At 35.5% G+C, this 11,638-nt stretch overlaps 3 protein-coding genes across 9 annotated transcripts; 1 reads left to right on the plus strand and 2 right to left on the minus strand.

The window, feature by feature from the left end:
• The first annotated feature begins 204 nt into the window (after positions 1 to 204).
• Positions 205 to 1,656, plus strand: LOC121977366 (OVARIAN TUMOR DOMAIN-containing deubiquitinating enzyme 4-like). Of its 6 annotated transcripts, none has more exons than XM_042529955.1 (7): positions 229 to 398; positions 494 to 639; positions 712 to 833; positions 911 to 951; positions 1,019 to 1,117; positions 1,194 to 1,367; positions 1,447 to 1,656. In XM_042529955.1, exons 2-7 carry the CDS (start codon positions 621 to 623, stop codon positions 1,460 to 1,462), a joined length of 471 nt encoding a protein of 156 aa, XP_042385889.1. In that variant the 5' UTR covers positions 229 to 398; positions 494 to 620; the 3' UTR covers positions 1,463 to 1,656. The 6 variants fall into 6 exon arrangements, with proteins under 6 accessions (XP_042385885.1, XP_042385886.1, XP_042385889.1 ...); XM_042529954.1 differs by having other exon boundaries at positions 230 to 398; positions 470 to 639; XM_042529953.1 differs by having other exon boundaries at positions 231 to 398; positions 499 to 639.
• An 896-nt stretch (positions 1,657 to 2,552) lies between these two features.
• On the minus strand, positions 2,553 to 9,390 carry LOC121974664 (phospholipase A(1) LCAT3-like). Of its 2 annotated transcripts, none has more exons than XM_042525818.1 (11): positions 9,018 to 9,390; positions 8,736 to 8,827; positions 7,918 to 8,045; positions 7,670 to 7,805; positions 7,506 to 7,557; positions 7,265 to 7,365; positions 5,798 to 5,998; positions 5,047 to 5,204; positions 3,868 to 3,922; positions 3,732 to 3,785; positions 2,553 to 2,958 (listed from the first exon to the last, which is right to left on the minus strand). In XM_042525818.1, exons 1-11 carry the CDS (start codon positions 9,253 to 9,255, stop codon positions 2,764 to 2,766), a joined length of 1,410 nt encoding a protein of 469 aa, XP_042381752.1. In that variant the 5' UTR covers positions 9,256 to 9,390; the 3' UTR covers positions 2,553 to 2,763. The 2 variants fall into 2 exon arrangements, with proteins under 2 accessions (XP_042381752.1, XP_042381753.1); XM_042525819.1 differs by having other exon boundaries at positions 5,822 to 5,998; positions 9,018 to 9,389.
• Positions 9,391 to 9,924: 534 nt separating this feature from the next.
• LOC121974665 lies at positions 9,925 to 10,902 on the minus strand. Its single transcript, XM_042525820.1, has 2 exons — positions 10,434 to 10,902; positions 9,925 to 10,343 (listed from the first exon to the last, which is right to left on the minus strand). The coding sequence occupies exons 1-2, from the start codon at positions 10,888 to 10,890 to the stop codon at positions 10,264 to 10,266; spliced, it is 537 nt and encodes a 178-aa protein (XP_042381754.1). The 5' UTR covers positions 10,891 to 10,902; the 3' UTR covers positions 9,925 to 10,263.
• Positions 10,903 to 11,638: the final 736 nt, after the last annotated feature.

The following is an 11,638-nucleotide window of genomic DNA, read 5'->3' on the forward strand; positions in this document are numbered from 1 at the left end:
CTCCTTCTCTTAAAAACATGAATAAGCTAGATGATAGAGTCAATCTTTCCCTACGTCCATTACTCCGTCACTGGCCAGAGCTGTCGAACTTTGAAAGCAGAAGGAAAAGAGTCGCAATTAACAAAGAGAACAAGATGCAATTGGAGCAAGAAACAAAAGCATGGAATCGATTCCTCCTTTGTAGTCCACATTATTTAATTTACTCTTCGCCACGAATCAATCCAAGGATTCCTACCCTTTCCCCTCCCCCTAATAGACAGATAGTTCAAATCAACTCTCAACGATATATCTCCCTCAGAGAATTGCTGCCCATTTCATGAATGCGCACCTGCCTTCCGTGCTCCTCAATCCATGTCGGGATCGGAGAGCACATCCAAGTAACCATCTGCGATCCATTCGTACGTCGTCTAATTTCCAGCGAGAAACACTTAATTCCCTCTGCTTCCAAAATGTTTTCTTTTTAATTTAGCATAATCCGGTCTCTGCTTGCAAGTAAAGGATGCACTCCCCTGTTCTTTCCTTTTGCTCAAAGTTTGGTGAAACCTTTCACTGCTTGTGCTATTTGTGGTCGTTCGTGTGCCTTCTGACCTCGTTCTAATTGTAACGTACGGCGATCGAGAATGGGAAGTGCTGGGTTAGGTTTGTTTCAAGATGCCTTCTTTAGATCATGAGATAGAGAAAATTATGAGGCTGCATTAATTCTTGTTGCAGGAATACCTGGTGATGGAAGATGCTTGTTCAGATCAGTAGTCCATGGCGCCTGTCTCAGAGAAGGAAAGCCATCTCCAATTGAAAACCTTCAGAAAGAACTTGCAGATGAGCTGAGATCAAAAGTAACATAAATTCTCTTCTTTTTTATCTTTAATTCCTGCAAAAAAAAATAAATTACTGAAACTGTTCATTGTATCAGGTAGCTGATGAATTCGTCAGGAGGAGGACAGACACAGAATGGTACGTAGAAATCTCCTCAAAATTATCTTAAATTTAATATTTCAGAAATTATTTTTTGCGACTGCAGGTTTCTTGAGTCTGACTTTGACACATACGTGAGGCAGATCAGGATGCCTCACATTTGGGGAGGTGAACCAGAGCTGCTCATGTGTTCTCATGTTCTTCGGTCAGTGCCAATCTAATAGACATCATTTGAGTTAATCAACCAGTTTTGTCCATGATTTGAAGGCCTAGCTAGCTAGTTTCTGCAGGATGCCGATCACGGTTTACATGTCTAGCAGCAGCTCTGCTGGTCCGAAAATCATAGCCGAGTACGGTCAGGAATATGGCAAAGAGAACCCGATTCGAGTGCTGTATGATGGCTATGGACACTATGATGCACTGCAGATGCCTCTTGCAAAAACAAAACCTAAATGGTCAGAATTAATAATCATGCATGCTGACGAAAAAGCATCAATTTGGTTATATATATTTCACTGACTCTGAATTTTGCAGGTGCATGAAGAGCTGAAGCATCTTCTCAGTGAGCAAGAATGTTACAACATAGTGCAAGATCCACTGGGTTTAATTAAGCTGGTTCTGATCAGCTGAAGAGAAGTCACCTCTCTGATTAATTATATTGTTGTTTTCACATGAAATTATTGTTTCAGAAAACAAAATATTCTCTGGTCCATAAGAATTAATTCACTCTTCAAAAATATTCAAGTGGGTTGTGGATATGATGATGGATGGAGATTACTCGTTTCCAATTTAATTTGTTCCTCAACTCAGAATGCCAAGACTGAAAGCGAAGCAAGAAAAGAAAAAAGGACCAAAGAATCAAAGAATAAAGTAAATAATTTGAACACTTTCAACAGATTATTAATTCTATATATCAGTAAAATTTAGAAATTTGGATTATAGACATCTCTGTATGTGGTTCCAACGGGCTATGCACGCAAAGCCATAACGTTGCAGCTAATTGGCACATTTCCGAAGAAAAAATTGTCGTCCTTCGTCAAAATTAACTCAAAATACTCTAAATTTAACTAAAGAAATTTATTGATATTAACTAAAGAAGAAATTAATAATCTCAAGATGTGCATTTATTTTAGAAATAAATTATATTTTTTAAAAAATAATAATAATTGCTCTTCATACCATTAAATTTTTAATTTAATAACTTGATTCACTAAAATAATTCAAATATTTTAAAAATAAAAGTATCTTATATTTAATTGGTATTTGAATTTTTTAAACTAATGCTTGAACCTCTGATATATAATTTATGTAAAAGAGACAAAAGCATGTTTAATTAAATGAATTATTTATCTTTTCCAAAAGATAAATTTAAAAATAATTTAATTTTACTAGTTTTAGTCCATGTTAAACCAAATATTCATATGAAATGAAATTATTAGTTTTAACTTTTATTAAAAACATATTTATAGAATAAATTTAATGGGCATTCAAGATTTTTTAATCACAAACGATTCACTAAACCGTTGAATCAAGTTACTTAAGCATCTCAAATAGGAGCGATTTAGACATTTTGGACTAGAGGAGACAGCACTATTAACTCCAATTGCATAAAGACTGGTTGACCCTTTTTAAGATCCATGCCAAAAGAATTATGATAGACTTATATTATTTCTGTGGAAAAGAGAACAGAAAATCTGTGTTATTCTTTACAATGTTTGATCTCTTTGACAATTCTATCAATTATTGATTTACCAATGTCTAAAGAGTCGAGAAGTTCCAACTTCAAATCGGAGACAAATTCCCCGTAGACGTAACTCGACTATCAACATTTATTTTCCACACCCTCAGCAGTCACAAAATTTCCTTTGTAGACAACTGAGACCGAGAGGGGAAATGTATATCCATCACCTTGGAACTTGAGGAGCGCTTCGATTTTTCACTCACGCCTAAATATTGCTTCACCAGGTTAAAGAGTTTCTTATCGCTCAGCAAACCTCGGTGGGAATTTTTAATACCAACTCTTGCAATCGCCGTAAATCCATCAGCCTATCAAAAAAAAAGGAAACGAAAATATGTTAGGCGTGAAACATAATAAAAGCATATTCCAATATTATAGAATTTAAGTTAAAGGGATTTTGTCGCATCAATAAGCTTTAAACATATTCAGCCAGTAAAGACTTCGAACTAAAACAGATTACTGAGGAATAGAAAACATCTGCAATTATTTCACGAACATGCAATCTGCCGCCAAATATGTTGCAAAGAGGCATCCAGTAATGCTAGGGAAAACACAACTTTCAAAAGGGTTGCTTGCTGTTTCATGTGCTGTTCTTCTAATTAACAACATAGTAATGACTATTTTTTCTGATATAGAAGCAAAAATTCGATATTTCCTAATTTTCTATGATCTGATGGCAATTTAACATTTTAAAATACTATATTCAAGGACAACCTGTAGAGAAGATGAAGATCCATGCTAAATCTTCAGATATTTAATTATTTTCTTCTAGAATCTAGACCTTAACGTTTCTCAAAAAGGTTTCAGGCAGGTGTCATGTCCATTGAAGACTACCAATGATTTTGTATGTGAGTTTGAAGAATTCGCATGGAAAGTGCCAAAAAAATACTACTTCCACAATTACAAATTGGTGAAGCACAGTGGAGTTTAACACCAAAATAGAAGAACAGTTATGGCCATCCTTGCATGGATTCCATGGATTTAAAATACACTATTCTTTTGGTATAGGAAATATGCTTGTTTGCCTCAGCATCGATCAACTGTGATACAGGCTCTTTAAGATATAAAATTGTGCACTTACCTTAGCAGACTCGGTAGGAACAGTCCCATCCCCATCTACATAAGAATACTCAGGCTGAAAACAGAAGGCAAGCGAATGATTGACAACTGATGACAATAACTTAAATTTCAAAAGAAAATAGGGGCATATGCAGTACCATTGTGTGACACAGTTTGGTTAAGTCGTCAACAGGGGAAGTTTCAGATCCAAAGCTGATGCAGAGAGTAGACAAAGCATTATCTTTTTGGTGCCACGTAGGTCATATATAAAGTTCAGCAGAAAATTCAATAAATAAAGTCAAATGATTGATAATGATTTCAGAACTAAATATATGAGAGACCAAAACAATCATGATAAGTCCTTAAAGTATTTTAGACACTAGCAAACAGAATTAAAAAAAAAAATTAATTCAATGTTTCAATGGAATGATGAACACTATATATCTTGTTGATTGAAGACAGCGTGCCATGTCATTAAAAGTCATTTTCTTCTTTAAACACAAAGTCTGAATAGCCACTGTTACAAAAGAATATATACTACTGGATTCTCTAATAAAAATGTTTGCAAAATCTACCTAGGACGTATAGATCTAGACATTCTTCAAGCATCAATGATCCTGAACAATTGACTACTCCTTACCCGTTAGACTTGAGTTGACTAATCTGTTAGGGGAATAATGGTTCCTTGTGATTAAGTTTAGCTAGTGTTTTGATAGTTTAGTAATATGATTGAAGTTAGTTGTCTATTTTATCAGTGTATATGATATCATACGAATTGAAGATTGAAGTGATCAAGCTTGGATGATGGATTTCATGAATCAAGTGTGAAGTCGTGAGGAGCTTTTGACTTCTGTTGATCATAAGCTTGAAGATGGACTTAAATAACTATTTGTTGTATCAACCAATGTAATATCTTGGCATTATTTTGGATAAATTGTGGTATAGATAGGATTTAGTTTCTAAGTAGAATTTGTTACACAGGAAGCTTGATCTTGTATCCTAAAGGGTGTTTGATAGATTGTCTTGAGGTTCCGACTGCAAGGGAAGAGCTTACAAATTCCAACTGCGAAGTACTTAATTGAACATTATTTCATAAATACTGGAACAAAGAAAAGTATGAACTGGGAGTTTGACATTCCAACAAACCGACCTCTTTCATGTAAGGTCACCATCCTTAAAATGAATTCCATTGTTGCTAGTACATCAATGAGTGCATTACTAAAGAACACTAGAGAACACTAGAGAGTAGAGTAATTAAGATAAATAAACGTCTAGGGAAAATAGTTAATTTAGGGCCTTTTACTTAAAACAAATGTAAAGAACTCAATAACACATACCAAACATCAAAAGGAGTCTCATATGATGTCCCATATATGTTGTAAAAGCTGACATTCGCAGGTAACTGGGCATCATAAATGATCTTCCGAGTGTTGGTAGCCCATTCAAGGATAGAAAAATTGAATGGTAATGCAATTGACTTCCCACTGTAATTAAGCTACAAAAAAAATAAAAAGTTGCTGATTAAAGTTTAATTAGCAACTATTTTCTAAGGAAACAACAACATTTTTGCATATTTGATCCAAGATGGAAAAAAAAGATTGAACGCTAAACATTCTCATGATATTTAGGAAGGTAGAGTTCATGCTAATTAAAACAGTGTTTATGATAAGTTAACTAAAGGCATGATATAATAGAAACATTATAGATTCTATAAGAACCATCAAGGAATAAGCTGTAGGCTAAACATTATTGTCACCAAAATATCCAAGCATATAAAATTCATGCTAAATAAAAGGAAGGTATGATTATGAGAAATCAATTAAAGACGACAATTACACAACATTTATATAGTAGAAACATGTTCCTGCAAGATCTGCTCAATCAAAATGTGAAAAACCAAAATAGGGTAACTTGTAGTTCTGAATTTGAATTCAAATGCCAACTTATTTCTCTCTTTAAAAATAGTATCTCCGTAAACAAGTTATGACTAGTCTCTTTTACATCTCACAAGGAAAATAATTAACCTAATAGACAAAATTTTGACATAGAATATTCATTCTTCAATTGTGCATTGGGTTGAAATAGGACCTGCGTATATAAGCCACGCACTACCTCATTATTTTTTAGAGCTTCCTCAAATAAAGAGATGCATGTAGATGAATCATACTCTTCCAACTTCACAACTCCATTATCTTCAGATAATTTCCTCCAAACCTGTATCATGGGTTGATTTTTCCATTGAAAGTCTGGGTTTGGCAGCAATTCATAGATAGATGGGCATTCAACCAACTGCAAATGTAGAAAATTCTTTAGGTGAAGAATTTTAATGAAAACTGCAATAAATATATATACGAATAGAACAAAGTAACTTTTCAATTTATAAGACAACCAAAACAAGAAAGTTCAAATTGTCCAGAACTCAGCCCATAAGCAGACCAGAGTTACTTCCTGAACTAAAAATTACATAACGGCAGCCATGGTGGATTATATGCTTCACGAGATGCTATTTGCTGAAAGTGTTTGCCATTTATTTCACCAAAAAATTGTTTCCAAAAAAAAAAATTATGTATTGTTTTTGTGTTCCGTAAACAGAAAACTTTTTCCAACCAAAATATTTCCAGTCAAAATTAAAAGATAACAATGAGATATTCTCATCTCGACTTTCTCATTAATACTTGATTTGCTATCTATTATTTTTACTTAAGTTGATACAACTAATTTATCACTCTAGGTCTATCATTATCATGAAACAATAAATTTTTATAAAAGAAAATATAAGTATTAAATGTTATGAAATTTAAAATAATTTAAATAAGAAAATATATTCAAATTTAAAAGATAATTGTACAAATATATTATAACACACAGAGAAAAAAACAAATTGATTTATTTCAAGCATACTTGCCCAACAGTAAAAAAGAAAACATATAAATTTAAAATTAAAATATGAAATTAGTAAACATTTAATTAAAATAATTGAACAAGTATGAATATGAAATGTAAATGTAAATGTAAATATCAATGGAGTAGATAAATTTATAGAATATTAGACTAAAATATTAAAATTTGTAGGCTAGCATACAGTCAATTGTGCATAACAAACAATTTTGTTGTTAATGGACTGGATTTGAGGTTAGCATACATGCAATTGTAGAAACACAGTTACTATACTTTCATTTAACTTTAACTAATATTTTATATTTTAATGGGTTTATTCATTTTGGTGCATCCACAGAATTGAAAATAATATACAGTTTGCATGGTTCATTTGATGACTTAATTAACACAATGTTGATGAATAAGACGACTGCACAATGACTGAAAATTTCTATGAAAATTGCACTAAACGTCATTTCTTGAAACTTCTGAAAGAAAAATTGTAGATGAAAAAGGAAAAATTCTATCAGAACCTTCATGTTCTGAAAAAAAAACAACAGCAGAGTAAGGTAAAGAAAGATCTGTACTTATAGTTGCAATTATGTAATTGACTCAGGTATGGCATTCAATGAGTAGGCTGTATGTACTATGAAATAAACTCACATGTCAAGGAATTACCAATTGATGCATTGTCCATCTAGAAACAAAGAAGAAGCTTTCAAAACCATAAACAAATTGCAATCCAGTTATAAGGGAATCATAGATACATCCTGGTGCACCTGTTGAAAAATAAGATATAGTGGCAAAACACATTATGCAGATTCAATATAGAGCTTGCATAATCATGAAAGTTTAAGATTTAATATGAAGTGAAGTGGGTAAATGCTAACACATTATACAACTTCGGGATCATTGTCACCTTGGAAGGGGCAAGCAATGCAGATCCATTTATTGACATACTTAGCAAAAGCCTGTCAAAAAAATAGTTTATCATTTTATTTGCAACACAAAATAATTATTTATGTTAAAGAAAGGTAGAGTACAAAGAAGAAATTTAGCCATGAAACATGAAGGGGCACGTACATCATTATGCAGCGAAATGAAGCATTGGATGAGCATTCCGCCCATAGAATGTGATATTATGTTTACTTTTTTACCGCCAGAAGCTTTATAAGCCATTTCCAATTTTGTTTTCAGTCCATCCATTGTTTTGTCAATTCTGAAGCAACATATCAAAAGGGTCAATAATTGTTCATTACTCGTTAGACTTCTGTTGTATTCATGAACTTGGCAAAATTATTAGAAAATACAATAAAAAATAATATCACTACCGATTGCTCTGACGAAAATCATAACCAAATCCAAAGAGTGTGGTTCCTTTCTCATAACCGCATCCAATAAGCATCTCTATCATATCATGGAAATGATATACCTCAGTCAGATGGAATAGCTTTGCCCACTGAAGACAGAGGAAAACACAAATTCTGATAAGAAACATTTGCCAAAACCTAGCACCATGCAGCAAATGAAATCTAGAAGAAACAATAAAATCATCCAGTGGCAAGCCTATCACCGACACCAGATACATATCTATGTGTTTGCTCGCATGAGATAGCCTGCTACATTTGTCACATGGCTTTGCATGTAAAATAGTGGACTGTAGGATCAGCCAGTCTTTAAGAAGGAAAGTTTCAAATCTGATTGATAACAAATGTATATAGAGTTGGTCATTTTTTTTATTTATACGACTCTTCTATGCGCATGGATTCAAAACAAAATTGTAGGCAAGAAAAGAATACTTGACAAAAGAAGAAATGTCACAATTAAGATTATGTAATTTTGAACCAGCACGCTAATAAGCTATATTTACTCGTCAAGCAATTTAACAAGTACTTTTCATTCTCTTGTGGCGTAACATTGAAAAATAATTCACAACGTTACAGAAGAAGGATTTATTAGTAAAGAAGTGTCCCCTCTGCTCTGCTTCATCCGCTTACAGAACTTCACTAACACTCTCATTAATCATCCTAACTTCTTATACTAAACATGGATAGCCACGCAAGCACACGACAGATCCTTGCAAACAATCACAATATGCACGGAGAAGGAGAACGAACCATAAAAGAACAGAAGGAGAGAGACCGCTCACCAACGATGGATCCAAAATGTCGATCGCTTGAAGCCCGTAATCATCGTCAGGAACAACAATCTCGTTGTTCTCGTTGAGTGACTCCGTATACCCTGCCAAATCATCTGTCTATCAGACTCCAGATTCTTGAACACCAGAAAAGATCAGAACGCCAGACCCGATCGCCAAAAGACCAACTACTTTACCAAAACTACAAATTACAGAAAAGCGGGCAATCCATCGAAGCGAAACAAAAGACCAAGACAAGCGAGCACGAAACATGGTGTAGGGGAGAGGGCAAACCGGACTCCGGATTGTAAAGGGACCAGAGGTACTTTTTGAACTCGAGATTGGCAAGGAGGATCCGGACCCAGACGCAGATGGTGGAGCCGTTCTTCTTGCTCCTCGCGTTCAGAATCGAGCCCCCCATTCCGGAGACCAGGAGCACAGGGTCGAGGTCCGGGTCCGCCTCCCGTCGCCAGCCGCCGCCGCCGATCCAGCTCCGGAGGGAGGGGAAGCGCAAGCCGCAATCGCCGAACATGTTACTCTTGAGAGGCGGGCATTAGGAAGTAGTTGAGCTTTAAAGGGCATCTACGTCGGAGTCGGATGGAGTCCGTCGACTGGTCGGTGAACAGGCGCCCATCCTCCTCGAGTCAAAGCCAACAATGGAAATTAATATAGCCGAAAAAATAAATAAAATAAACAATGGACCGTTGGATGCCAAGATGTGGATCGTGAGTTGAGGACACGTGTCCCAGAGAGGCGTGTCCTTCAGTATATACTAAACTAAAACGACCAGAAAAGAACATATTGCCATTTATCTGGAGAAAGGGTTTTTATCCCTTTATGCTTCGAATAATCTCATTCTTGACCCTACGATTTTTTTTTTTTTTTTACTTTTAAAAAATTTGCCGTGGAAGTCTAAATTCGTTAAATAATTTGAGGAATAATTTGATAATAATCGAATAGACCTATTTTGAGAAAACAATAAATTTTCAAGGGAAAAAATTCCATTGCAGTTTAACTGATAACTCAAGTCATTCGTTCCATTTCATCCATTTACATATCGATTTAAGTCACTTCCATCTTGTTGAGGAGACTAGTAAAGTTTAAGGAGTACTGCGAAACACACACACTTACTTAGTTCATGATAGCTAAAATCAACGTTATGGAAGAGCCACTGCTGAATTATCCAACTGTAACTCAAGACTGATCATAATAGGATCAAGAACATCCAAAATCCATTTTTATACTTATGTTACACCAGATACTATACAGATACTAACAGTATAAGAAAGAAGAAAAGTACTTCACTATGCTATCTATCATACATGAAACTGTTTCACTCTTCTTCTATGCCTCACTTGTGATCTACTTACTATGTACGATTCTGATATGAAAATCTCCAGCAAAAAATTGCAGCATCTTTGATGTGCTAAGCAGAGGATTAAATCTGCCAAAAAAAAAGATTAGATTCAGCACCAAACTCCATTAGCTCAATTCTTCCAACTTTCAGAGTTCAGGAGAAGTTAAACAGATGCAACTTTTGTCAATTGCATAGTTTAATAGTACAAGCCACTGCTCGAGCCCAATACTTTAACCTCGCTTTAACTTCATCCGGATGATCTCCTGCTAACAACAAAAGTGAATCAAATAGCTTCAGTATCAAATAAATAAATCTCGAAATCGAAGAATATTTAGTAAAATCAGAATTTTTACCAGGGCTGGAGATCTTCCAGTTGGCAACGGGAGGAGACGGCGGAGACGCGCACGGATCGATGGCGGCGTCGGCGAGCGGTCGTTGGTGCAGCTGCCGACGATCGCTGAAGAAGCCACGACTCATCGAGTAGCAGAGCTCCAACGCCGGGAGCGTGTTACAGAGCCCGGGGATCTCCTCGTAGCTGAAACCGAATCCGAGGTCGAGGCACCCTTTGAGCTCCTCGAGGTCGCCTTCCGTCAAGCTCCTGGTCCACGCCGCGTCGTCCGGGCCTTGTCCCTCGCCGTCCGCCTCTCCTCCGTCCACGTAGCCCTCGAGCTTCACCCTGCTCCGCTTCTGCGGATACTGCTCCTTCTCCGCCGCATCATGCTCTTTCCCCTGTTCCACTTGAGCCGACCACGCCGGCACCGCCGTCTCCTCCACCTCCTCCTCCCTCACTTCTGTAGAGTAAGTTCCCATCTCCCTTTGGTCGCTATGGCCGGGATGGGTGCGTCTGAGCATTTAAATAGGCGAGATGGAGCGATGGCATGGATGATGATCACGTTCCGTTGCATGATGAAGGATGATGGCCATGGCACGTCACGCCATTTGTTAATTAGTGGTCGATCTAATTTAGTGGATTTAATCTCTTTGAAAAATTTTAATTCAATTATATATTCCAATGTGATGCATTAACTAACTTTTCAATTTAATTTGGCTTTATTGGCTTAACGAAGCTAATTGAGGTATCTTAATACGTTTTCTATAGAAGGAAGAGTAGATTCTAAGAAATGTTAGCTAGAAAGGAGTAATGGATTAAGTATGAATGGCTTGAATCATTAATCAAGATAATTAGTAAGAATATATTATTAAAAATTGATGTGCTCAATGCTATGTTGCTGTCGGTCTCACACAAGTTAATGATAATTAATAATTACATCCAAATTATTCTCTTTGATGTTGTTTGCCACTAGAAGATATTTTTATGATCTACCAATAAAAACTTTTATTTTGCAATTTTTTTAGCTCTTCTAATTCTGATATTTAAAAAATGGCATCTAGATTATCCAGTTCAATTAATATTGGAACTTCAACATTTTGACTAGTTGCAACATCAAGTTATAATAGATATTGATGCATATCAAATCTACATTCGTTACATACATTTAATGCACAAAATATCTACAATTGTAGTTGATATACAATTCTTTAGTTGATTGATGAGATT

This window comes from Zingiber officinale, chromosome 4B (genome assembly GCF_018446385.1).
Source record: "Zingiber officinale cultivar Zhangliang chromosome 4B, Zo_v1.1, whole genome shotgun sequence".
In the NCBI taxonomy this organism is placed as follows: Eukaryota; Viridiplantae; Streptophyta; class Magnoliopsida; order Zingiberales; family Zingiberaceae; genus Zingiber; species Zingiber officinale.